General features: G+C 44.0%; 1 protein-coding gene across 2 annotated transcripts in view; it reads right to left on the reverse strand.

Moving 5' to 3' along the window:
• Window positions 1–27,753, reverse strand: part of LRRC49 (leucine rich repeat containing 49) — a 328,874-nt gene extending 301,121 nt beyond the window's left edge. For both annotated transcript variants that reach the window (XM_068106816.2, XM_068106815.2), the window contains exons 1-2: window positions 27,536–27,753; window positions 4,362–4,473 (exon numbers count right to left, since the gene is read on the reverse strand). In XM_068106816.2, the coding sequence (XP_067962917.2) occupies window positions 4,362–4,473; window positions 27,536–27,577 (154 nt within the window). In that variant the 5' untranslated portion in view covers window positions 27,578–27,753. The remainder of the gene's footprint in view (window positions 1–4,361; window positions 4,474–27,535) is intronic.
• Window positions 27,754–27,955: the final 202 nt, after the last annotated feature.

Genomic DNA, 27,955 nt, shown 5'->3' on the forward strand with positions numbered 1-27,955 from the left:
CTCACCTCCCCCATATCTCACCCACCAGGGCCCAACTGAATCCCTTTCTCCCCCACCCCTCTCTTTCTCCTACCCCTTCCTTCCCCCATCCTCTGTCTCTGTCTCTGTCGTTCTATTATTAAATACGCTTTGTCTTGGGGGTGAATTGTGACTGTGGTGATTGCTTCATTTGGTGGTTTTCTAGACCAAAAGAGGGAAATAATTGATCGCGGCCTCAATGCTGCTGGTAAGACTGCGTCATGTGACTTAGGTTGTTCGGCCTAAGACTACACCCAGTCACGTGACACCAATGAGCGCAACACTGGGCTGCTTTGGGACTTCCAATTTGCATGATATCGTGGTTCCTAGGCACGTGATCTGGCAAGGAGGTCTTCAAAGCGGTCGACTGTTGTGGTCTCTTTGACGTGACATGCCGGATTCAAACCTGCATAACAATATGGTTAATCCTGATGTAGTTTAAATTCAATATATTCAGCAGGTAAACAAGACTAGTTGTGGTCCAAGATACTTTTATCATTGCTGTAATTGCAAGATAAAAACAAGAAAGAGCAATCAGAGATTGCAGACCCTCGCCAGGATGTTTTTCAGTGGTTTTTAAGGCTTTTGTGTTAAAACAAATATGGCGGCCGAACTACGTGACCGATGACGTCATCAAATTTTTTTTCTCCACCCATTTATCCCCAAGATTATGCTCAAGAAATTTCATCTTCATCGGATGAAGTTTTGTACTTGTCGAATTATGACGTCATAATGGAGGCACCTATGACATCATCATTAACAGATGTTATTCCACATGGAGAGTTCTTTACAAAGAGCCATGTCTCAATTTTTCTATGCAGTGCTTTTGGAGATAGAGAGGTGCAAAGTTATTCGGTTTTTCCAAGATGGCGGCCGAACCACGTGACCCATGACGTCATAATTATCATTAAAAATTCCTACAGGTGGAGTTGCACCTATGATGAAAATTTCCAGTCAATCAGACCAACGGTTGCAGAGAAAATCATATTTATTCTGTGCGGACAAACAAACAGACAGACAGACAGACAAACGGACTCAAATGCAATACCCTCTCCTCAGGCGAGGGTAACAAGTGTTTGTCATGGTAGGAAGAGCATTTCACAATAGCTGGGGCAACATCCATTTCAGCACATCAGTCAATGAAGGACGGTGTGCTCAATACACCTCATATTTGTATATCGAATTGAGTTACCACTTCAGTAAATATCAGAACACACCAAACCAACTGCAACAAACGCACATTTATAATACGTGTCAAGACTGTAAGTTGAACTCATCTAAAACACAATAATCAGACCAGACACTTCCAAGTACACACGCATGCGAGCATGTGTGGTTTACGTTTCCTACTATACAACTCAACTTCGTTGTTTTGAAGCCCAGGTGGCATGTGATCTCCAGTAGCAGCTGTGACCACCTGCAGCTCAGACGTTTCTAGGTACCCAGGATAGGAATTCTGTCAATGCCGCTTCACCTAAAACAGACTACAAACTCTGTGGCTGCCATTCACCTTCACATCTGCTATAACACTACAACTTGGGTCTTTTTTGCACTGTTGGATAATACAACACAATTCATCATTGTGTTCACGAGGAGCAGCTGTTTGTGCCCCCACACTGCAGCTAAAGGCACATTGGTGTGATGCTTTCCGATCATTATTATTCTCAAGGTCAGAGTCTGACCATGAGTGAAACTTGCTTCTACGACTTGTCTGTAATAAATCGTGTTCGTCTCATTTCTTCTCGGATCACTTTAGCCTCGCGTTTTGGTATTCAGAGCCGGGGCTTATGGAGGAGATACCACACACAATGAACCAGGACATAACGGAACAAACGGAACAGTGAAAATCGAAGCCGGGACACCAACGGCAATGTAGAGGGGCAAAATAAAAGTAGACTTGGAGGAAGAAAGGACATGGAGAAGAACGAGGCAAAAGGGAGGGAGAGGAGGAAACAGGGCGGTGAACAAGCTGGTTACAGGTGAAAGCTGAAGCTGTCAATCGCAGAAGCTGGTTACAAAAATGAAAAACGAAGATGTGGGTGAGGAGGAGGAAACCCGATGAAGTGCAATGCAGAAAGAGGTGGGTTGTGGAGGGTTGATGAGGGCAGATAAGATCATGGGTAGAGATGGGGGTGGGGGAGTGACCTAAGATGGTGCTACAAATGTCTTAAAGCATTGGAGGAAAGAGTGAGATTGAACAGTCTGAGGAAGATGGTTCCACAAGTGTGAGAGAAGAGGAACAAATGAGTGGCAGTGAGCAGTAGGCCTGGATTTTGGGAGTTTCACCAGAAGTGGGTTACTGGCATACCACGTGCGCCCTGCAGAAACCTGGGAGGGTGAGATATTTGGGGCAGAGCAAGAAAAGGGCAAAGGGTGCAAGGCCATAAATGAGGCAGTTGAAGACCGAGTGACGACCAACCTGCCTGATATGTGAAAGTAAAAGGCCCAGAGACATAGCTTCATCGTGGGAGATTTCAATTAGCTTCAAGGCCTCGGTTTCCATGGCATCAAGCTGAGCAAGGTATGAGGCCCAAAGGGGAGAGCAGTGCTCCGTCAAGCTGTATACTGCTGTTGTCATCAACTACGGAATTCAGCACCATGTCAAATTTACTTTTTCCATTTAAAGCTCATACATGGTGCTACGCTGAATACAAGTACATTTTGTATGGGATAATAAACTAAACCACACAATTTTTTATTTACTTGTTCACTTAAGTGAAGTGGCGTAGGACATTTTATAGGCAGCACTTGGTGCTCATCACAGTTTGCCTTGAGAAGATACTCTTAGCCGGCTCTTTGAACTACTCTGGTGCATGTTTGAATGGTTCACCTATAATGGCACAGGGAAGGCCATTTCAGGATTTTGATTAAGTTATGAAGGAGCAACAATATACAGTGCATTCAGAAAGTATTCAGACCCCTTCACTTTTTTCACATTTTGTTATGTTGCAGCCTTATGCTGAAATCGTTTAAATGCATTTTTCCCCTCATCAATCACCACTCAATACCCCATAATGACAAAGAGAAAACAGGATTTTAGAAAGTTTTGCAAATTTATTAAAAATAAAAAACGGAAATATCACATTTACATAAGTATTCATACCCTTTGCTATGACACTAGAAATTTAGCCCAGGTGCCTCCCATTTCTCTTGATCATCTTCGAGATGTTTCTACACTTTGATTGGAGTCCACCTGTGGTAAATTCAATTGATTGGACATCATTTGGAAAGGCACACACCTGGCAAGACAGAAGCCAAACAGTTCAATCTTGGTTTCATCAGACCACAGAATCTCGTTTCTCACAGTCTGAAAGTCCTTTAGGTGCCTTTTTTGCAAATTCCAAGCGGGCTTTCATGTGTCTTTCACTGAGGAGAGGTTTCCATCTGGCCACTCTGCCATAAAGCCCAGATCGGTGGAGTGTTGCAGTGATGGTTGTCCTTCTGGAAGTTTCTCCCATCTCCACACAGGATCTCTGGAGCTCAGCGAGAGTGACCATCGGGTTCTTGGTCACCTCTCTTACCAAGGCCCTTCTCCCCCGATTGTTCAGTTTGGCCGGGCGGCCCCAGCTCTAGGAAGAGTCCTGGTTGTTCCAAACTTCTTCCATTTAAGAATTATGGAGGCCACTGTGCTCTTCGGAACCTTCAATGCAGCAGAAATTTTTTTGTAGGCTTCCCCAGATCTGTGCCTCGACACAATCCTGTCTCTGAGCTCTGCAGGCAGTTTCTTCGACCTCATGGCTTGGTTTTTGCTCTGATATGCATTGTCAGCTGTGAGACCTTATATAGACAGGTGTGTGCCTTTCCAAATCATGTCAACTCAATTGAATTTACCACAGGTGGACTCCAATCAAGGTGCAGAAACATCTCAAAGATGATCAAGTGAAATGGGAGGCACCTGAGCTAAATTTCAAGTGTCATAGCAAAGGGTCTGAATACTTATGTAAATGTGATATTTCAGTTTTTTTTTTAAAATAAATTTGCAAAACTTTCTAAAATCCTGATTTCTCTTTGTCATTATGGGGTATTGAGTGTAGATTGATGAGGGGAAAAATGCATTTAAACGATTTCAGGATAAGGCTGCAACATAACAAAATGTGAAAAAAGTGAAGGGGTCTGAATACTTTCTGAATGCACTGTATGTCAAAGTTAGTATGCTATTGGACTCAATGGAGTGGAACTTGAAGGTGGTGTCATTCCCAGCAATTAATCTTGATGAACTTGCTGGCGAGTTCAGGATTTTATGATATTACAACCAATCAGCCAAATCATCGAAGAAGTTTATCTTCACTGGCTGCTCATTCTACACATCAGAGAGTTATCAAGTCCTAGCACCAAGCTCGTACCGGCCTTGCAATGCTGCCAGTTGTCCAGCTGGAGAACACCAGATCGTGGACAATGGCGATGACAGGCACGGCCTTCAACCAGTCTAATGCAGTTGCACACTTGGTAGTCATGCTGCAAAGAGAGAAGATGACAGTCAGACGACATGGAAATATTTGAATTTAACACAACTTTTGGATGGACATATAATAAGCACAGTATGTTACACAAAAAGATATAGAGCAGGAAGATATACACGTGATCAATGTTGAACTGACTTTTTAGATTGATCCCAAGTACAGATATCGTAATGTATAGCAAATAATACTGTCACATTTTTGCTTACCGTCTCTCTCCCCAAACTCGTTGAAACTGGCTGGTAGCCACCGTGCCGTGATGGGAGAGAAATTCGGATCAGCACTTTGTCAAGATAATAGAGATGCAAAAAAAATAGAAGCAGGATTTGGTCAAGATAATGTAAATGTCTGTGGAACCAATCCACGGAGAGGTCCACAAAACTTACCGCATGCGGCCAATCACGTGAGGTAGGAGAACGATATGTGCCTCGAAGCATCCCTCAATGGGAACGGGGTCGTATGCAGATTTGTTTTTGAAAAAGAAGAAATTGTCGGGGTTACCCATGGACAAAGGGGAATAAAACGCCCCACGAACACACACTTTGTGCATGTCTGGATGGTCATGAACTCACTGGCTCGCAAACTGCAGTCAGCGTGTCTGTCAGTTGTCGGTCAATCGGAGGGAATTTTGGATCGTGGAGAGCTCGCTTGGTTCTTCTCGATGCCTGAGTCTTCATCGTCGCTGCCTGCCTGCCTTCCTGTGTTCCTCTCCATCTCCATGAGCCCCATCTGGTCCAGGCATCTGTCTCCTGGAGTGTCCTTGGGGTCCCGTCGGTAGTTAGTGGTAACTCTTGGTGGCGGTGCGCTTGTATGCACTGTCAGGGGACATGCCAGCGTGGAGAAGGAAGCTGTCATTATATCTCAGTGTAGTGGGGGGTTATTGCCATGGACCTCATGGCCACGGGGTGTTTGGTATCATCAAAGAACATCAACCGAATAAAGACGGGAGGGCTAGTGTGCCACTCACCCTCGTGCATCCCACGCCCTCCAGTAGCCGCGGGCTTGCAGCTTGAGCAACCATCCAGAGGCTCACGCCAGCCCCTTAGAGCCGTCGCCGAGGTTAGAAGGGTCCAACTCAACCACAACTCTTTTTCTTGCTTTCTTTCTATCTATATTTTTCTTGTCGTATGTCTGTGGGCCCGATATTAGAATTTCTACGTTAACTGTACATATCTGATATTCTGTGGGTCACGGGTGCCGCGTAGGGGTAACAGGGAAAGTTTTGTTGAATGGTATTGGTGATGTACATACAGTATTTGTGTGTGTAAATAAAATTGCTTATTCTCTATAAGTGTGGTGCATTCTGCTTGCCCAAGTGGTGGCATACAGTGGTATGGGGGTTTATAGCATAATTGATAGACCAGAGGTCATCACCTGACAAGGTAAGCTCGGCCTCCTTAATCAGTATCGGTCACATGGTGACTCGGCGGGGGACACGCCCGAACCTGCGGCTCCACCGGGTGGCAGCATAGCACAAAGGCCCGAAAGTTTTTCCGAGGAGACGCAGGGTTCACTGGCACTTTCGGTCACATTAACGTTACTCATGGATTCGGACCAGAGTTATCCAGACCGCCCGTGACCGCAACAATATATTCAAAATCCTTCATGTATAAATTGGTCTAGTGGTGATAATGTATTAGAATTAGTGATAATGGCCTACATTCAACTGCATCATAAATTGAATTTGCAGATATGGAAATTGCTGGGCTGGTTACTTTGAGCGGCTGTACCATGCTGACCCACTGTCTGTTGAGTTGGATGTCAGGGGTGTTGCTATCCCAAATGCTGACCCCCCCCCCCCCCCCCCCCCAATTAACTGTGAACCGTCTTCACTTGTGGAAACACAGGCGGCGGTAAACCGGCTGAAAGGGGGCAAAGCTCCAGGGATTTGTGGCATCCATGCTGAGCTTCTCAAGGCTGGTGGAAATGCTGAACTTGAGTCGTTGCATGCAGTTCTGTGCTCTCTTTGGAGCACAGGCATGATTCCAACTGACTGGAGGAGGGGCCTTGTTGCCCCTCTCTGGAAAGGGAAGGGTGATCACCAGAACTGCAACAACTACCGAGGGGTGACGCTACTCTCGGTGCCAGGCAAGGTCTTTGCTTGGATCATTCTTGAGAGGGTTCGCCGACATCTGCTCTAGCACCAGCGACAAGAGCAGTCGAGCTTTACACCAAAGAGGTCAACGATTGACCGTATCCTTGTGCTACGGGTCCTCACCGAACGCAAGCGAGAGTTTCGCCAGAGGCTGCTTGCAGCCTATGTTGATCTCCGCAAAGCGATTGATTCGGTGAATCAAGATGCCCTCTGGTGAATTATTGGTCTTCGTGGGGTGCCACCAACGCTGTTCTATCTGATCTCTGAACTATACTCTGGTATTGAGAGTGCTGTGAGGTGTGGTGGCTCCATCTCTGAATTAGTAACAGTTGTTACTGGAGTTCGGCAGGGGTGTGTACTGGCTCCCACACTCTTCAGCGCTTGTATGGACTGGATTCTGGGGAGGATGTCGGAGAGGTCAGGCTGCAGTGCATCGTTTGGAAGTGTCAAGATCTCTGACCTTAATTTCGCAGATGATGCAGTCATCTTTGCCGAGACGCTGGATATTCCTACGGGGGCCCTCCAGGCACTGAATGAGGAGGCGGAGCCGCTGTGATTACGGATTTCCTGTGTCAAAACCAAGATCCAGGCTTTCGATGACATCTTGGATGCTGCTGTCTTGTCTGTACCTGTTTGTGGTGAAGATGTTGAGGTCACGAAGAGATTCACTTACCTTGGCAGTGTTATTCATGTCTCCGCATGTTGTGAGCCAGAGGGTGATAGACGTCTGGGTCGGGCCTGGGGAGTCATGGATTGACTGGATCATGGGGTGTGGCGCTGTCGGTATCTATGCAGGAGGACAAAAGTCAGAGTCTTTAAGTCCTTGGTGCTTCCAGTCCTGCTCTACAGATGCGAGACTTGGGCCCTTACCTAGGGCCAGAAAATGAGACTTAACTCCTTCGGAACCATGTCTCTTCGGAGAATCCTTGGCTATTGCTGGTCGGACTTCGTGTCCAACGAGTGGTTGCTGAGAGAGACTCAGATGAGATTCGTTTCCTGTATGGTCCGTGAGCATCAGCTGTGGCTGTATGGTCATGTGGCTCGTTTTCCAGACGCTGATCCAGCTCACCAGATACTCTCAGCAAGGGAGCCTCATGAGTGGAGGAGGCCAACGGGCTGACCGCATGCCTCGTGGTTGCAGCAGACCTGTTGATCGGCATCTCAAGGAGATAGGGATGGGCCAGGCATCAGCCTGGGTAATGGCCAGATGGAGGCCCCTGGAGTACCATCGGAAAGTTGATGCGGTGATGTGCTGCGCCGGCGCATGCTCCCATACCCGACCTGACCTGCTATGAGAATTGTCTAAAATTTACTGTACTCAATTCCCGTGTTTTTTTTCTTTGTATGCAAACTCAAGGCTCATGAAAGAGCTAGAACAGAATGGATCAGGTTGCAACAGAACAGGAGGAACCGCAGAAAGAGAGGGGAGAAATGCCAACAGCAGGGCTGAGGGACAAACAAGGGATGTGAGTAAGAATGAAAGGTAGGGGAAGATGCAGGCATGGACAAGATGGAAACAGAAGCAAACTCTCATGAAGGAAAAATTGGAAAAGTGGGGATGGAAGTAGTTAGCAGAGGTAGAATAGATCATGGATTTGGATGAGGGATGATCTGAGATGGTGGTGAACAGCTGTCCTGAAGACCTGGAGAGAAGAATGAAATTGAAGAGAATGTGGAAGTTAGTTCCACAGATGGTAACTGTTACGTATTACCTCCCAAAACCCCGGTTACGGTGCACCTCAGAGTCTGGAGCGGAACACGGCAGAAAGATTTGCTATTTTGCGTTTTCTAATAAACCATGGCAAAACCACACCAATGCAATTGTAGAACAAAACAAGTAATTGTATTAAGAACTCTCATATACACAACAATAACACTATGAAAGTACAATGAAAATGTCACTTGCATCAAATGAACAATACATACAGTATGATGGTACTATCATTCCCCAATGCTCTCAAAGCAATGAACTCATGATACGCCAAAAGTGAGTGGAATGTAACATTCCCCAAAGTCCGTGCACAGATCTCCACGCTGGTTGGAGATCGAGGTCGTGCAGAACGGCAAATCAATAGGCTGGTATTGGCGCGACTGTGGTTGAGGAGTTACGAGGTGAGAGGTCGATATGGGAATTGAGCCGATAGGTAAACCAACGGTAATCAACACGATGAGGTCGACATGGAAATCCCAATGGCAAAACAAGATGCACCAAGCAGACAGCCTCTTCTTCTTCGAGGACAAAATGGCATATAGGCCCGGAATGGAGGCGCTCGATTTCTCCAACGACGACTCACACTTGGTGATAAAACCTGAGATGCAGGTTTAATTGCACTCGCAATATATGACGATGTCGCGGGCAATCCCTTTCCCGGGAATCCTCAACTCATTCGTGACCAATATCAAAAAAGTCCGCTCGCAGCCTCCACGCGATTCACGGCTGTATCTCTATCATGGCCATTCTCCTCCTCCTCCTCCAGCTTCCGGTTCTTTGCCACGTTTTCCTTTTTCCTCCACAAACATTTATTTTTACCTTTTGCTAAAGTCATCTCCATTTCACATAAAAATCTTAACAACAAAATTACCTGAAACTAAAAATCCTACAAGTATATAATAACAACAAAAGTGGACGTGACGGATCCGTAACAGTAACGAATGATTGGAGGTGAGCAGTGATTATGGATTTTGGGAGTTTTACCAGAAGGGGTTCCAAGCGTGCACCATGCAGAAACCTACAAAACATGGAGAGGATCAGAAAGGAAGAAGTAGAATGCCCCTATCAAAAGACCAGAAAAGGAGGCGGTACAAGACAGAGAGAACACATACTGTACCTGTATGCATTGGCAAAGAGATAGACCATTACACTCAGCTTCATCTCGGGTAATTCCAATGATCTTGAAGATCTTTGTTTCCATGGCATTAACCTGAGTAAGGTGTGAGGCACGAGCATTAGTGCAGAGGGGTGGCAGTATTCCACCAAGCTGCAAATGAAAGTTTTGTAGGTGGATAAGGCTTCGGGTGTGCCAAGGAAGGACTTTGCACGACAGAGGATGCCCAGTCGACAACTGGCTTTGGCGGCCAACTTTCAAATGTGGTTTTCCCAGGAAAGATCATGGCTGATAGTGAGACCCAAGAGTTTGAGTGACTCAACTTATTCAAAAGGATTGTTAAAAAAGTAGATAGCAGTGTTTGCAAAATAGCAAATGGAGTTTGGAAAATATGGCAGGATGCTAGACTGTATCGAAAGCTTGAAATATGTCTTGCAAGATGGCCCTGATCTCATGTCTGACATTGAGGGCCTCCATCCATTGTCGGGAGAGCAGAAGCAGCATATCTAAATTTTCTTGCATGGATAACCTTCAGGTTATCAGGTTATTCAATCATGGGCAGGTGTGGGACAGGTGCCGTCCAATACAATGATAACACACCATACTCAGGGTACTTCCACTGGTAACTTTTCATAGCAACCAGGTGAATACCTTGGAGCATTCTGCCTCTTACCATACAGCTTGTTCACGCCACACACAGATGCAGACATCATTGACTTACCACCAACTCAAAAACCACCAACTCATCTCAAAACCCTCTGGAATACTTGTCTGCCATGTCCATAGCGATGGCAGTCTGGCATGCCAATTAAAATGTCAATCCTGGCATGCTCAACAGTTTTCTGCACATGTACTCATATATCAGTCGACATATAAACTGATCTCTCCAAGTTCTTTTCACAAAAAAAAACACCTAAATGACAATGGATCAAGAGTTTTTAAGTGCCACAATGTACTCATCCATTTCCTCTCTGGGTAATTGGTTCCTGGTACCAAACTTGTGGCTTTCAGCAATCTTCGCTGGTTCAGGATGATAATGCTTCTTGAGCACCACGGTAATCTGTGCCAACTGTCTGTCCTATGGCTTGGCCAGGACCAGTAAGTTCGTCAAAGTCGTGTAGACTTCAGGCCCAACAGTAGTTAGCAATATGGTGCGTTTCGTTTCCAAAACCGCCCAGTTATGGCTTTCTTTACAAGGGTTTTCAATACTGTTATTGGCAGCACAAACATTTCAGGTTGTATGTATGTACCAAAAGTCTCCCAAGAAAGGTTGACTTCACCCAGTTGCCCAACGAATCCCACAGTCACCTCTATTTTATTTTTACACCGATAACACTTGTGCAACTTGATGAAGACCTCTGGATTTTTAGCTCATGCCAAAATGAAGAACACCGCATTGTTATTTGGCAGGAACACTCAACCTCTCCTCCGATAAACAACTTGATCTAGGGAATACAAAATCCCATTCTCGTCGTCATTCAGTGGTATCTTGAGACACACACCAGACAAATAGAGTGCACTCCTCGGTGGCTCAGAAGACTTCCGCTCACATCAATTTATAATAAACAGCACTGTTCAACATGTACACGAGACTCTATAACATCTTTCTTTCTCTCTTTCTCACTCTCTCTTTCACTCTCTGTCCTCTTATATTGCACTTTTTCTTCTAGACATCTTCTCACACTCCTTCTCTCTGGCACCTTCTTGGACTTTTTCCCCTCGACCGGCACCTTCTTGCACTCTTTTTTTCCTCAGCTCCTTCTTGTGTTCTTTACCCTCGGCGGGCACCTTCTTGCACTGTTTCTCCTCAACTGTTCCTGTTGTTTAAAGGTAAACTTATGCATAAATTTATAACTTTTCTTCTTCCATGCTTGTAATGTTTTGCATTTTGACAAGAGTAGGATGTTACGTGAGTAGGATATACTGCGGGAACTATATCGAAATATATACAGACATCATGCTGTTGATTAAATGAATCCTAGGGATTAACATTGCTTAGTATCGTTTAGTCATTTCCTTATTGAATCCCCCACCGTTTAGAGGCCATTTTTCCCCGCAAAGCGGGGGTTGGCCTTTTCGGGGACCGTGGTAGTTGTTGTTTTTTGGTCCCCTTTTTGAAGCAATGTTTTACGGCCGGATGCCCTTCCTGACGCCAACCCTTTTTGCCGCCTTCAACGACAAACAGGGAAAACATTTCCTTATTGAATGCAATAGCATAAATGTAAAGTAATTAATTTTGATATTAAATATGCATCGCTTATGTAATAGATAGACGATATCTACCTACCATGGTGTTTAAGTCTACATATCCCCATTCCTCTGAGCTTGTTTTTAATGTTCTTAGTTCTTACCTTTGTGAATCTGTCTAAATGTTCTATTAAGCGTTCTGGTGCCAGTTTAGGTGTGGAAATGGATTCACTCCTGCTTTAAAGGGAGAGGGGACCATCTGAGTGACAAATAGGAGGGGGTGTGGGGGGGCGGTCCTTCACCCATCAAACGGGGCCCTTGTCCAATAGTGAGTGAGAGGGAGGGGTGTGGTACATCATTGCGGATGTACAAGGCCAAGGCCATAAAAGGAGGAGCGACGTCAGAAGTGGAGGAGATATCCAGAATCGACTGAGTGGAAGCTGCGTTTCGTCTTCACACCAGTCCGCCCACCAAGGCAGAGCCACACCCTCTCCTCTCCTAACAGCACACGGAGTGATGGAACGAGGCAGCCGTTCATCCTTGCAGATCAGCCAAGACCTGACTTCCATCTTCCTGCGGCGTCCCGCCCGGGCATCACACGGTATTCCTTTCTGTCTCGTGGCTTTCCTCTGTCTAATCTACCATCGTTTGCTTTCTCAGTCATAACTCATAAGGCATAGAAAATTAAGGCTCCCAATTATTTGTCGTTGCTACGTGGGCATGAATGAACAGAAGTGGGTAAGGGGATTTATTTATTGCCATTATAATTGTTGTTTGCTTCCTTTGTATTCCGTCCATTATGTACCATAATTTGCAATTATATATATCTGGTCTTGCGGTGAATTTGGGTCATACTGGTCACTCATTAGTAATTGAGGAAAGCCCTTTGAGAGTGAATTGCCAATGGCTACTAGCGCCGTATATCAAGACCATACTGTGCGCCGCTTTGCTAATGGCCTAATTATAGATGAGGCATACGGTACCATTTGGCATAGTGCTTGGCTGTTATGACGGTCCCACGGGTACAATATCGGAAGTGGGAAAGTCCGTAATCTGGCCCGGGACCGCTGACTCATTTGGCCATTACGGTTGCATTGAGACGACTTGCCAGACTCATACCAGGCAACTGCAACCACCCACGTGACTACAACAATACAAAAACAAATGATTCCAAAAATAATGCCTTAAATTTTGTTTTCTCAGGATTCATTTATTGTTTGCTGGCATCACTTATTTATATTACTTTGGTTTCTGCCCCGATAACTTTCTGCTTGTATACCTCTGCCATTAGCGAGACCACAAATTATTCGACAAAGCACTACATAGCATGATTATTGTGTGGCCATTAGCAAGTCAATGGTGGGCTGTTATGATGTTTGTTTCTTCCCCTCCACTGCCAAACTCTGGAACTCTTAACCTTCTCATGTATTTCCAAAAACTTACGACCTTCCCCTTTTCAAAATGCAGGTTTTTTTACTTCCTCAAAAACTCTTACACTATTCTCTCTTTATTCAGTTTTCTATCAATGCAGTTATTTTATTAAGGCCTGGCCTCAGTAAGGACTATATATTCCATGACTGGAGCCTTCAACATAAAAAAGACATGATATACAGTGGGAGTTCAAAAGTATGGAAATTTATTAATTGAGACGTGATAAAATAAATCATTATGAAACCAAAACCATTTTCTAAAGATTTCCATGAACTCTTAAGGATTATTATAATTGGAAAAACACTTATTATAACAGGAAAAATCAAATCTGTCTTTAGGTGCAATTAATAATCAGTGTGACGCCCTTTTGCCTTGAGAACTGCCTCAATTCCATTTGGGATTGATTTAATTTGTTTACGGATTATGTTTGAGCCAATCTTTTCCCATCCCAATAGTGTTGTAATGCACTCCAGAGCATAGTCAGACTGCTCACATAAATTTTATCTTTCTCACAAATGTATTCACACTTCATTTATTCTGTTAAGACAAAGTGTCATCCAATAAAAACTAAAATAAATTAAAGAATATGGATACTTATCTTCAATATTATGACATATGTACAAGTATGTTTGAAATCGTGATCTGAGAAAGCTTGACAGTGATTTGAGTTGACTCGTACTTTTTCACCCCACTGTAGGTGAATGAATGAATATGAATGAATGAATACAACAATATATTTTTTTAAATTAATACCCATCTCCTTGGATACATTTCTGCCAGAATTTTATGACAGCCTGTATGTTATAACATGGCTAGCGAGACGACCTCAATGAATATACACTCGCCTCTAAGCTGTATAGCCTGGGTTTGAATCCCGAACCGAGCTATAAACTGTCATCCCGGTGTTTCACAGGCAAGGTGATTCATCAATGTGTTTGCCGTCCCTCGGATGGATGTTAAATGGGCGTTCCACCTACGTTCCACCATTTTGCCATGGTGCGAGCTATTGCCGGCACCATGGCCAAATTCCAAATTACTACCGCAACTAGTGATAGATAAGCAATAGCAAACCACTGAGTATAACCCTGGCTCAGGATGTTGCTTTGGCAGCACCAATGCTCTGTGAAAAGCACGGTGCATCAGAGAGAGAGAGAGACAGAGAGAGAGAGCGAGAGAGAGCGTATGCTACAACATGATTCACATTGTGCTGATCATTGTGGATAAAGATGTGCATTATCCGTTTGTTACATTTTGTCACTGCAGTCGCCAGTCAGCAAATACATTGCCTGTGTTTGAGGTCAGTTCTCCACACCACTCTCACTATGCTGGTATCAACACAAGACTCACCATACACAACTTCCATATGTCAATATATCTATCTTCTTTGTATTCCTTCAACTGTAAGGCAGTAAATCATTGTTTTGCACAAATAAAAATACAACACAACACTAGAACGGCACTCGATAGAGCACATACCTCCGCCAGTCTGAACAGTTTACGTTTTGTATCCCACTGATAGGTCCGATCTGGAATCGGACCTGAACCAAAATATAATCGGCTTGTACTTATCACCTAACCAACTCATCCACCTAGTTTTGTCATAATCCGTCCACAACTTTTTGAGGTATTGTGATTATGGTAATAACAATACAATTTATTTGCACAAACATAACCTGAACCCAACGTTCTCAACTACTGGATATCTCCTGCCCTCTGTTGGATTTTATTTAAACTGAAACAGAAGTTGTGGAACACACAAAAGTTTCAACAAGATTTCTTTGCTTTGGCATGCTGTACATGTTGAAGGAAAACAAAAACAGGAAATTACTTTTTGGGTGAAACTCCGACACTTTTCAATGCTCACTGCATTGAGTATAAAACAGCATTTTTTTGAATCAATATGTTAGCATGAGCCAATTGTTCAAAGTGTAATCTAAATGGTTTACTGGAACCAATATGTCTCTGGCTACTACACAACAAACAGTTTTTCCATGCATGTGCAGCAATGATTGTGGCATTTCATACGAGGTTTGCTTCATCCTGACCAATGTTCATTAGTGAGACACCATCAATTGATCCCTAAATATTTCACTGCAGCTGTAGCCTCACATTAACCGGTCATCCCCAATGCTTTACTGCTTTGATTTCTTCACTCCAACTGGCTTTGTCAGAAGGCAGTACAGGTTTTCCACATTATGACTCACCAAAAACAGTAGTGCTGTGTAATTATCATTCCCCATTACTACATATTGAGGACATTGTCGTGTCAGGTCCAGACCAATACAGAAAAAAGTAGTTTTACACACACTCATTTCGATTTTGGCTCGCTCTTCTAGGTTTACAACATCATTCATCATTACAATCACAAATTAATACTACAATGTTAATACAGTCGGACCCCAATATTCGCAGGGGATACGTTCCAGGGAAATGCCACAAATTGCGAAACCGCGAATAGCAAGGCATTGTTTCAATGGAAAAAGGGGGGATTGGTTCCCGAATCGTGAAAATCCACGAATAGCGAGGAACAAACAGCGAATGGCAAGGCAAAATCCCCAAATCCCGAGAATGTCAACGATAAATCCGCGAAGGTTGATGAAAGTCCCGGAAATGGCGAGACAAAACCCACGAATGTCCATAAAATTCCGTGAATGCATGCCGTGCCATTGTTTCAATGGGGAAAAGGGAAACAGCTAATTGCACTAATAGATACTGTGGTATGTTTTCATGCTGTGCAGTAACTCGTAGGGATGACGTGTTTTGCAGCTGGTGGGATATCCCGCGAAGCAATGTTTACCGTCTGTTGGGATATCCCGCAAAACATCGTTTACCTGTGAACGGTGGCAGGATATCACGTGAAGCTATTCACAGTGTGAATGATGGGATATCACGTGAAGGTATTCACAATGTGAATGATGGGATATCACGTGAAGCTGTTCACAGTGTGAATGACGGGATATCCCACGAAAGCCATGATAACGCGAAACACACGACAGCGAACACAGGAGCAGGGCATGCTCATGGCTCGTAGAAGAAGTTTTTTTTGTGTATGTCCAGCTGCTTTGTGCATGGCTGGTGAAAGATGGGTTTTATAAATTTGTCAAGCTCACAGCTCGTGAAAACAATTTTTTTGCACCCCCTTAAAACCGCGAATTTCTGGGACACGGGTGCGAATAAAAAAAAACCACGAATTTGCGGGACACATTTCCACGAATAGAGAAACAGGTCGCATTTTATCAACCGTGAATAAGCGGAACTCACGAACAGCGGAACCGCGAATAGCGGGGTCCGACTGTATATATCAAAATATAATGTTAAATCAAGATTGTATTTATATTATCAAAACAGCGAACAGTTATCATCTGTTCACTTCCGCATTTGGGAGCAAGGTCCATGTCAATCGCATTTCAAAATCATAATTGTATTGAGGACTTTCTGAAACTTCCTACCTTTCGACACTTGCTGCAACCCCAAAACATTCCACAGCAGGTTATTATATTTCCTTTTAGTAAAATATGCAACTAGAATAGTTACTAAATGCTGTCCCCCTATCATGTGTCCAGATCCTTATCTCTGATTGGTGTACGTTTGTGAGGACATACATACGGGCAAACAAATGCTGTTCTAGACGGCATTGCCCTACGGGCTACGCTGTAAAAAAATTTAAACCCCCTTCACTGCAATCTGTGAAAGTCGGGCATCCTCGTGATTGGTATAGACCACCAGAAAGCAAGTTTCAGGCAGGGGGAGGTAGGACGGAATGACATAGCTTTCATAGAGAGGGTTCAATGTAGAGTGACTTTATTGATTCCAGGGCTAGCTAGAATAACCTATGAGGAGCACCTGAAGGAAACAGGAGTATACATTAGAAAGAAGGTGATGATGAGGGGATTTGATTGAGATTGGGCAACCCCTCAGCTCCAAGCTAGTGCCACTGGAAGCACACTTTTTATTGTAGAGCACACCTCCACACCCTGCCACCTTTTTATTGTCGATATAACTGCAGATTATCCGAGATTGAAGAAAAACGCAAGTTCGGTTAGGACTATGTTGCACTCGGCAATAACCAAAGTGGCAATAAGCAATGCTTGAATGCATAACAAATGAAACTTCAAAAATCCACCAAAATTCCAAAATGCAAGGATAGGTACCAAAATATTTTGCTTGATTCTTGCAGATCTCATGAAAACCTATCCAAAAGTATATTTGCGTGCTTTTTTGGAACCCCCTCCTCCCCCTCCCTCCGCCCCAACATGAGTTATTTTGGCCTAAACTTGGTAAAAATAGCAAATTTCAGAGAGTTATAATGACCAGTGGGGGGACGCGAAACCAAAAGTGTTGTGGTCCCTAAGTAACTGTTACAGCAATATTAAAATTGTAAGATCCGCATCCCCTGCAGGGTAAAGGGTTGGGCAGAAGTTCAAATAGAACTCGTCACTGACCCCATGTCTGGCAATTGCCAAAAGTGAGTGAGGGGGCTCCTATTTTTTCTTTTTTTTCTTGAATGCTCAATTAATGGAGCAGATACGTGACAAAAATGAGCAGATTGTTCACTTCCGCAGAAATTACGAAATTTCTCACAGACATAGCCTGCCCAATGATGACTGCCCTTAAACAAAGAAAAAAAAGGCAGTAGAGGTTTTGGGCACCTTTTTAGCCAACCCAAATAGGGGGCCCGTCAAAACTATCCGCACAACCGCCCTTAAACAAAGAAAAAAAAGGCAGTAGAGGTTTTGGGCACCTTTTTAGCCAACCCAAATAGGGGGCCCGTCAAAACTATCCGCACAACCGCCGATAAATGCTTCTAATGTGAACAACTATTTTAACAGATTCTGACCATATATATTAGACATACAGTATGTACAGTGATAACATAATTTGGCTCAATAAGCACACCTATTTGGTTTTGCAAAGTCTTTGCGCCTAATTTGGGGCCAAAATTGGGGTTCATTTGGGAGTAATCAACCTACAAATGTTATAGTATTAGGTCCAGAGACGTTTTTTAAAATTTTATTTTGTTTTATTTTTAGCATTATCAATATCTTGTAATTCTTATTTCCAGATTGCTGTGTTGAGCAACGGTGGCAAGTCCACTGCAGCTGAATGTAGCAGGTCCTTCATAAGCTCCTAAAACACCCGTACAAACTCTGTGTGTTCTATGCCAGAAGGATGATGGAAGTGCTCTACTAGATCCAGATAAATGGAGGAAGGACACAACTGACACTGGATACATCTCTGGCTGCTAATTTGAGAACTCTTGAAACACTGGATGCCTTACCCTTTAATAATGACATCAATAATAAATGATGGCTTTGGAATCGAACAAACCTTACAGAGAAACAAAGCAAAGTGGCATGGAGCTTGCTTCCTGAATGCAGCATGAGGGAGATAGACAGAGCTCCAAACAGAAGAGAAAAGCAATAAAAAGACACCTCATCTACACCTGTTAAAAAAGAAGCTTAGAGTGAGTATCGGCCATGCACAGGCACAACAAGAGAAGTTGTGCATTTTCTGTGATAAAGTCAAAAACAGTAACGTTGATCATAAGGCATCAGCATTCCCTTTGACAGAAATGCGCAGCTCATTGTGAATCCAAGACAGGTAATTGATAAGAAAACTATCACAGGGCAATACAACTGCAATTGACGCAGTGTACCACGAGAAATGTTACACAACACTGTACACATAATGCAGATCCTGTGACAGGCAATGTGAAGCAAGCAGTGAAGGTCACAACACAAGTGCTGACACTATTGCCTCAGCAGAGCTCATTTCACACATCGAATAATTTAATATGAACAAATGATCGTTTTAAGGCCATTTTCCCCGCTAGAGCGGGGGCTAGCCTTGCGGGCCCCATGACAATCATGGTTCCCTGTTTGAGGCAATGTTTTTATGGCCGGATGCCCTTCCTGACGCCAACCCTTGGTCACGCTCTTACGATGCGCAGGGATACGGTGTACCTATTCTAAACCGGGGTACACACCGGGATCATTCATCCCAGCAAGCTGGTACTCAATTTGCCAAACTCGGAAGGATGACAGGCTGAGTCAACCCCCCTGGCGTTAATTCAGCGATCGACCGGGATTCGAACCCAGGATCCTAGGATCCCAAGCCAGCGCCCTAACCGCTAAGCCAACACCAGGCTTCATCGAATCGAATAATTTAATGATGGTGGAAATACAGTATTCAGGATATCTGAACTCGTCAAGATGCATTGCCGGTGCCTTGAAAAGCTTGGTGGATCTGCAACAAGAGTGAATAACGCAAGATTTAAGTAGAAACTGTTGGCAGCAGTACCAGAGCTTGAGGAAAATAAGGGCGACAAGTGTGGCCAATTCCTTCAATATAGGTGATGCCTTGTTATCTGGAAGCAAGTATCGTGATTCTTTGACCCACGTGACACCAAGAGGCGTAAGTGCATTAAGGGCAACTGCATGAAAATGACAACATTTCATGGTCTGGGTATTTTGCCAGCTTGCAAGACAAGGTTGCCCACCCTCCAGCAGTGATAGAGTTATTGTCCCTGTTCAGGGAGAATGTTCATTCTGTGGCCATAGTTAAACATGGTATGAACATACTTCACAATACAACATCACATTTAAACCCTGGCCAAGTCACAGTACTTCTAGCTCACCAACCACTCTACACTATAGCCAAGGATATACAGTGGACATAATAGTAATATGTATACTTATAAGGTGCACATATCCACCCATATAGGATGCTCAAGGTGCCAAAACGATGGGCAGCCCTCATATTGAAATGGCTCTCCTTGCTGTGCTTGGAAACTGGTTGTAGTGCAGTGGATGGTCCTCCATGATGTCAACAGCCAGTGTTGATACAGAAGGTTGAGCAGTTTGGTTGCAGAAGGGGTCCAATACTGCAAGAGGTCAGTGGGCCCATCATATAACTCTGGCTGCTCTATCTGTTCTCAAATGACAGGCTTATGATGCCGACAAGGAATCATCAAATCCAAACCTTTTGATGTCATTTCCAGACTGGGAGACAAACATGGCCAATCAGCATCCACAGCTCTACTACTGGAATATGTGCATGAAACTTTGAAGACTACTCATGAAGTTTCTGCATGCTCAGTGTGAGGCAGTTTACTCTTTGTACATTCTCTTTATCGCAGAAATTGTTATGCCTCCGCCGACGAAGTCGCCGAAGGCATTATGTTTTCAGGTTGTCCGTCCGGCTATCCGTCCGTCCGTCCGTCCATCCATGACAGGTTTTCGTTACCGCGATAACTTGAGAACGGCTCAAGGGATCTCAGTCAAACTTGGTGCAGGTATGTATAAATGAGGTAAAGATGAACTGATTAGATTTTGGGGTCACGAGGTCCAACAGCAAAGGTCAGAGGTCATGTTAGGTGAAAATACTGTTACCGCGAAAACTTGTGAACCAGTGATGGGATTCTGACCAAATTTGGTACACTTATGTAAAATGATGTAAAGATGAACTGATTCCATTTTGGAGTCAAGAGGTCAAAGATCAAAGGTCAAAGTCTGTAATAGGTCTATAACTTGAAAACGGCTGAAGTGACCCAATTCTATCTTAGTACAGGTATGTATAATGATGTAAAGATTAACTCATTAGATTTTGAGGTCAAAGGTCAAATCTGTAATTGGTCTAAAACTGGAGAATGGCCGAAATGATCTAATTCAAACTTGATACAGGTATGTATACTATTGTAAAGATGAAGTGATTAGATTTTGGGGTCAAAGATCAAAGGTCAAATCTGTAATAGGTCTATAACTTGAGAACGGCTGAAGTGATCAAATTAAAACTTGGTACAGGTATGTACAATATTGTAAAGATTCAGTGATTATATTGTGGGGTCAAAGGTCAAAGGTGAAAGCCTGTAATAGGTCTATAAGTCGAAATTTTGGTTTCAGACCTGGTCACTCTACTCTGGACATGCTGCTTCTGCTTTCTCAACAATGGATGGAGGTCCTCAACGCCAAACAGGAAATTAGAGCTGTCTCCCTTGACATTTCACATGCCTTCGATATGGTCTGGCACCCTGCTCTGCTCTCCAAACTCTCCTCCTTTGGTATCCATGGAAATTTCCACGCATGGCTGGCGGACTTCCTCTCTGGTCGTAGTCAACGTGTGGCCCTGAATGGGTTTCTCTCATCTCCTCTTCCTGTTCAGGCTGGAGTTCCCCAAGGTAGTGTTCTGGGCCCTGTGCTTTTTCTGGTCTTCATCAATGATCTCTCTGACTCTCTTGAAAATCCTCTCTATCTCTTTGCTGACGACTCTACTCTCTGTCGCTCCATTCCTCATCCCTCAGATCGGCAGTCTGCAGCCTCCTCACTCTCTGCAGACCTGGACAAAATCACAGACTGGTCAAACAAGTGGAACATGTCTTTCAATCCTGACAAATCTCGCACTCTTACAATGTCTCTCCGAAAGGACCGACTAGACAACCCTCCCATCTACTTTCTCAACAATCCTCTCCAAGAAGTTCTGTCGCTCAAGCTTTTGGGTCTCACTATCTGCCATGATCTTTCTTGGGAAAACCACATTTCCAAGCTGGCCTCCAAAGCCAGTCGCCGACTGGGCATCCTCCGTCGTGCGAAGTCCTTCCTTGGCACACCTGAGCTCCTCACCACATACAAGGCTTTCATCCGCAGCTCAATGGAATACTGTTCCCCCCTCTGGGCTGGTGCTCCTGCCTCACACCTTGCTCGGCTTCACGCTGTTGAGGCCAAAGCTTTCAGAATCATTGGAATCTCCTGCGATGTAGTCAACGCCGAGGGCCTTTCACTCACTCACCGCAGGCAGGTTGGTGGTCTTTCTGTCTTCTACCGACTCCTCTCCGGCCTTGCTCCCCCAGCTCTCTCTGTGCTCTGTCCCCCCAATATTCCTTCAGGTCGCACAAGATCTGCCTGCAACCCTCTTATGGTTAAACTGCCAAAGTCTAGGCTCTCTGCTCACCTTCACTCTTTCATTCCCCTTTTCTCCCGCCTCTGGAACAAACTCCCCCACTCCCTTCAATCCCACTCCTCCCTCCAGGTCTTTAAAACAGCTGTTCACCACCATCTCTTATCTTCCCCCATCGAAAACCTTGATCTTTTCTACCCCCGGTAATTCACCCCAGAGTCCTTGCAGTGTTCATATGTTTTAATCCTCTCCCACCTCCCCCCAAGTCCTCCCGATGTCCCTGCTCTCAAATGTTGTGTTTGTGTCCTTCCCCCTCTTCCCCCTCTCTTTTGTGTCCTTCCCCCTCTCTCCCCATCTTGTCTGCCGCTCCCCTTGTTTTTTGTGTTTTGTGTGTCGGTTTGTCTTTTTGTGTGATTAATGTTAGCTCTTTCACGAGCCTCGATCTTGTATACAACAAAAAAAAAAAAAAAAATGGCTGAATTGATCTAATTCAAACTTGGTACAGGTATGTATAATGATGTAAAGATTAACTGATTAGATTTTGGGTTCAATAGGTCAAAGGTTAAAGGTCAAAGTCTATAATGGGTCTATAACTTGAGAATGGCTAAAGGGATCTAATTCAAACTTGGTACAGATATGTATAATGATGTAAAGATTAACTGAAAGATTTTGGGGATCCTGAGGTGAAAGGCCAAAGGTCATGCCAGGTAAAAATGTGAGAACTTGTCAACAGCTGAAGGGATTTAAAATAAAACTTGGTACAGGTATGTACGTAGTGTGTTCAAAAAGTATCCGACCTTTATTTTTTGTGCGTAAAAAAAAAGAAGCTAGGGAGGCGTTGATTGGTGCACGTATGTAGGCGATCCTAATGCGTACGCGTGAATTTTTTCCCACCTGCAGAAGCTGTCATTCGACGGTAGACCGCCGATGAGTGAGGAAATGTAAGTGAGCGCCGTCGGATTTTCGTTTTTGACAAAATGACGGAAAAACTTGAACAACGCTACTGCATCAAATTTTGTGTTTCATCAAACTTGCATCAAAACTGCAACTTGGTTTCTGGGTCGTACCCATAAACCCAGGACTCATCGCCAGTGATCACTGTGTTGAGGAAGCTGGGATCGCTGTTCACAGTCTCCAGCATGTCCTGTGCGATCTCCAAACGGAGTTGCTTCAGCTCAATCGTTAGCAGCTTTGGTACGAACTTCGCTGAGATTCTCCTGAAGCCCAAATCCTCCTTCATAATGGAATGAACGATGTTGAATCTTGCGGATCGTTTCCACTTGGGAATCGCCAAGCTTTACACAAAATTTGATGCAGTAGCGTTGTTCAAGTTTTTCCGTCATTTTGTCAAAAACGAAAATCCGACGGCGCTCACTTACATGTCCTCACTCTTCGGCGGTCTGCCGTCGAATGACAGCTTCTGCAGGTGTGAAAAAATTCACGCATGTGCATTAGGATCGCCTACATACATGCACCAATCAACGCCTCCCTAGCTTCTTCTTTTTTACGTACGAAAAATAAAGGTCGGATACTTTTTGAACGATATAAACATGTACTGATTAAATGTTGTGGTCAATAGGTCAAATGTCAGAGGTCATGTCAGGTAAAAATGTGCTAACTTGGGCACAGCTGAATGGATTTAAATCAAACTTGATACACATATTATAATGATGTAATAATGTGGGCGGAGCCTTTATCAGTCAATGTCCTGACGTCGAAGAGTGCTGTTCTAGTTCTTTGTATGTTTTCATCCTCAAATGACCCCAAATCTGCCCCAAGTACCTTTTGAATACTGTGAATTTGTGTAATAATGCCTTGTAAGTATTAATATACCACATTCAGCCATTTTGATTCATTCAGCCTGGTGTTGGCTAATTGAGTACCAGTTCACTGGTGGTGCCCGAAACAACCACGGTGCCCGAAAAAGGCCAACCCCCGCTTTGCGGGGAAAAATGGCCTCTAAAGGTTTTTGTTTTTCTTCAGCCATTTTGATTCATACTTTTAAATTTAATTATATTGGATTTCTTTTTTTTTCTTTTTATTGGATTTATCATTAAAGAAACATTTTTTGGGCCCCAAATCTGCCCGAATATGTTGTCAAACCACTAAAATGCTGTCGCTATTCATATTCACTAGCCGAAACCCGTGGAACATCCACGGAAGGGAGGATGTGGTGTATGGATAGAGTGTACCATTATGGATGGCATAGGGGATTTGCTTGTCCGAGTAAGAGTTAGGAAGAAAGATGAGAATGAAGAGTGCGTATATGAACAACGATCGCCGACACCGGCACAAATGCATGCTCTGGATTGTCCACTCAGTGGACGGCTTGCTTTCGCCTTCGCCTGTCCAATCAGCGGACGGCTTGCTTCGCCTTCGCCCAGCAGACGCCAATACGATGGCGTCGTAAGATGGCGTCGTATCGGCAGTTAATCGGATGCTTTTGGGCCCCAACGTCGGCTAATTCAGATTTTTCGAGTATGGCTGTACGTGCTAAACAAAGAGTGCGGTTCGTAGATCGTAAATCCATTAGTGCCGTGGGCATCGGGTCACTGGGTGCGGCGTAAAAGGGATGACAAAGTCGAGTCCTTACGCTATTATTATATAGACTAGCCGAAACCCGTGGAACATCCACGGAAGGGAGGATGTGGTGTATGGATAGAGTGTACCATTATGGATGGCATAGGCAAATCCATTATATCGGTAGATGGCATCGGGGATAGATGGTAAATCCATTAGTGCCGTGGGCATCGGGTCACTGGGTGCGGCGTAAAAGGGATAACAAAGTCGAGTCCTTACGCTATTATTATATAGATACTCCCTGTCGATGTGCTTCTGTGGTAATCGCGAATATGAGTCACATACACGGTCACAGTGCCTGACGCCACTGTGACCGTGTTTTGATTAATAAATCTACGAGTCACAAAACATGAACCGAACTCACCTCAAGCAGTAAAAAGGTGCAAATCGCTCCTAGAAACCACCTCATCTCTTCAGACCTCAACACACCTCGATAAGTGACGGCAGCGCTCATGGGATCTTCTTCTTCCGTTAAGCTCCAATTTTTTCTCTTTAAGTTAAGTCCAATCAGTCCTCTCTGCTCGAAGTGCTCAGGCCATGCCTTCCCGCTCTCATACTTTTATTGCCGTTCGGTGTAGAAAGAGATTGACATATCGTTCGTCTGTTTCAGCTCGTTATCTTTAAGCTTCCTTACGTCTCGCCACCTGCTACACCTCTCTGAGTTACGAGGATTTATGCAACGCACCCCGAGTATCGCAACGTCACTCCATTTAACTTTATTAAAATGACGATAAAGACGTTTCCTTATATATCCTAATTTTAAATGTTCAAGGGAATAAAAAGACCATTTGGTTCACACCACCCATGTTCATACCACTCGACTGTCCAATCAGCGGACGGCTCGCTTCGCCTTCGCCCAGCAGACGCCAATACGATGGCGTCGTAAGATGGAGTCGTATCAGCAGTTAATCGGATGCTTTTGGGCCCCAACGTCGGCTAATTCAGATTTTTCGAGTATGTCTGTACGTGATAAACAAAGAGCGCGGTTCGTAGATCGTAAATCCATTAGTGCCGTGGGCATCGGGTCACTGGGTGCGGCGTAAAAGGGATAACAAAGTCGAGTCCTTACGGTATTATTATATAGATGCTTTGTAAATATGAACATATCACTTTGAAGTCAGTACAAGTTCTTAGAATTCATTACATCACTCTTCTTCATCAGCCACAAGGTCCTTTAGAAGGGTATAAAGGGGGTGGCTAAAAATAGGGTGCAGGTCTCCAAAATTGCTGCCTCCTTTTTTGTTTCAGGGCAGTAAAATGTCTGAGACATTTCATAATTTCTGCCATAAGTGAACAATCCTTTCACCTATCTGCTCCACTAAATTCATTACGAGTCAAACGAGGTGCTCCACACTGATGGCAGCATCTAATTTGAGCTCATGGTGAATTTTCTGTTCAAAGCCACTTTTTCACTTTGGGTTCACTTTTACCAGGTCACAGGACAATGGGGAAATAAATCGACTGGATTAAACTACAGGAAGAGCCATAAGTCCTCGGATTAATAATATATTACAGTAATAACAGTAATACATAATAACAGGAGTAATAATAACATATTACAGTAACACAACAATTACAATATCTCCTTATACACTGAGTGCATCCTTATGATGTCCGCTGTTGTCACGGCACAATATATTGTTTCTCCACGTGTAGTGTGAAAACTGATGCAAAATACCAAAACCGGGGGTCAAATCCAAAAAATTGTTACATATTTCATGTGTCCCCCATTGCTGATTGCAGATACAAAGTTTCAGTTTAAAATGTTTAAAAATGTCCCCATATTTGTATCTTTTGGTATTTAACCTTTTGACCCCACCCCAGGGGATAGGGCAAAAATGATACTGCTCTTGCACCTTCTTGCCATGTGGCGATCATAATTACGAAGTTTAGTGAATTTCTTCCTAACCGTTGAGTAGAAGATAGCGTGACGGACGGACAGACAGGCAGATGGAGCCGATTAGAATAACTGCATTTTTTTTTTTCAAAAGACGTGGGGATAAGGATGCCAAAAAGCTCCACCAGGAATGACCCAATATCAAATTTTGAGTTAAAAACTTATTTTTCCGTTTTGACCCGTGACCCCAAGTCCCCGCCCCCCTGGGACATAAACCGGAGGTCAAATCCAAAATAAAGTTACATATTTCGTGTATCCACCCCCTTCCCTCCCAATGCTGATTGCATATACAAAGTTTCATTTTGAAATGTTAAAAAAAATGTGCCCCTATGGTAATTGCATTGATGGTATTTGATGTGTTGACCTGGGGCAGGGGACGGGGCCAAAAATGATATTGCTCTTGCACCTTTGTGCCATGTGGTGATGGTGATTACAACTAACAAGTTTAGTAAATTTCTGCACAACCGTTTAGGAGATAGCGTGATAGATGAACAGACAGACAGATAGATAAACAGATATATAGAGCCCCCTCCCCCCCCCCCCCGTATATATTTTTTTACACCTCCCCCCCCCCCCCCCCCCTCCAAACCCCTGCCTACCTCTTGGATGCTTCCAGTTAACAAAAGTAATGAGGACCTTATTTAAAACCCAGCATGGCTGAAAACCTCCAGGTGAATTTTTCTAACAAAATCTGAGTCTCGGACAACAAAATGCCCCTTTTGTAGTTGGGTTGGCATGGAATGACCCTCTCCAAATGAAGGGCTTAACAAACCTCTTCTTCACCTGTTTGTTGAGGGTCTTTCTCCTAAACTCCTTTCTTTACTTAAAACTAAAACTAAAAGCTTATTTAGCCATTGCTACTTTCTTTGTCATCTCTTTATAACATTTCCACATCCTCGTCATCAGAATACCCAGGTACTTTGGATGACCATGTCGTGTTAAAAGAAACAGGTTCTGTGCCAGCACTTGTATTTTGCATCCATTTATAGTCTGCATCAGTGTATGCCATCAATAGTGTGTTCAAAACGTCCAATGGACATCAGCTGAGAATTAACACGAGGATCATTTGATCTGATCGGAAGGTGAGTGTCGGGAGTCAGTAAAATGTGGTTGCAGCACGACCTTGTTATGGGATGGAGTGGATACCGCTCACCTGCTTGGCGACGATGCGGGCCCGCAGTCTGTTGGGATGCATGGTGAACAGCAGAAAGGGGCAGAGGGGGCAGAGCAGCTTCCGAGGACAAGCTGGCACAGCGATGCCGACCAGGATGAGGACAGGAAGCGGCTCGGATGGATATGGGGCGATGGCTGTGAATACACGCTGGGTACATGCAGATATTGATGAGTGGAGCTGAGTTGAGCAGTGGATGGGGTAAATGGGTGGGCGGAGCCTATTGGGCGAGTTGCCTTGAGTGACGGTTGCCAAGGGGAGGAGCTAATGAATTACAGGAATTAGTCCGGAAAGGTTCAATTGATTCATAAAAACAATTATTCTCAATATAAATACATAGCATGCACTACATAATCTGTAACATTAAGTGGATAACTTCAAACGTAAGTGTATAACAAAATA

This window comes from Myxine glutinosa, chromosome 2, assembly GCF_964187855.1.
Source record: "Myxine glutinosa chromosome 2, kmMyxGlut1.1, whole genome shotgun sequence".
NCBI classification, from domain to species: Eukaryota; Metazoa; Chordata; class Myxini; order Myxiniformes; family Myxinidae; genus Myxine; species Myxine glutinosa.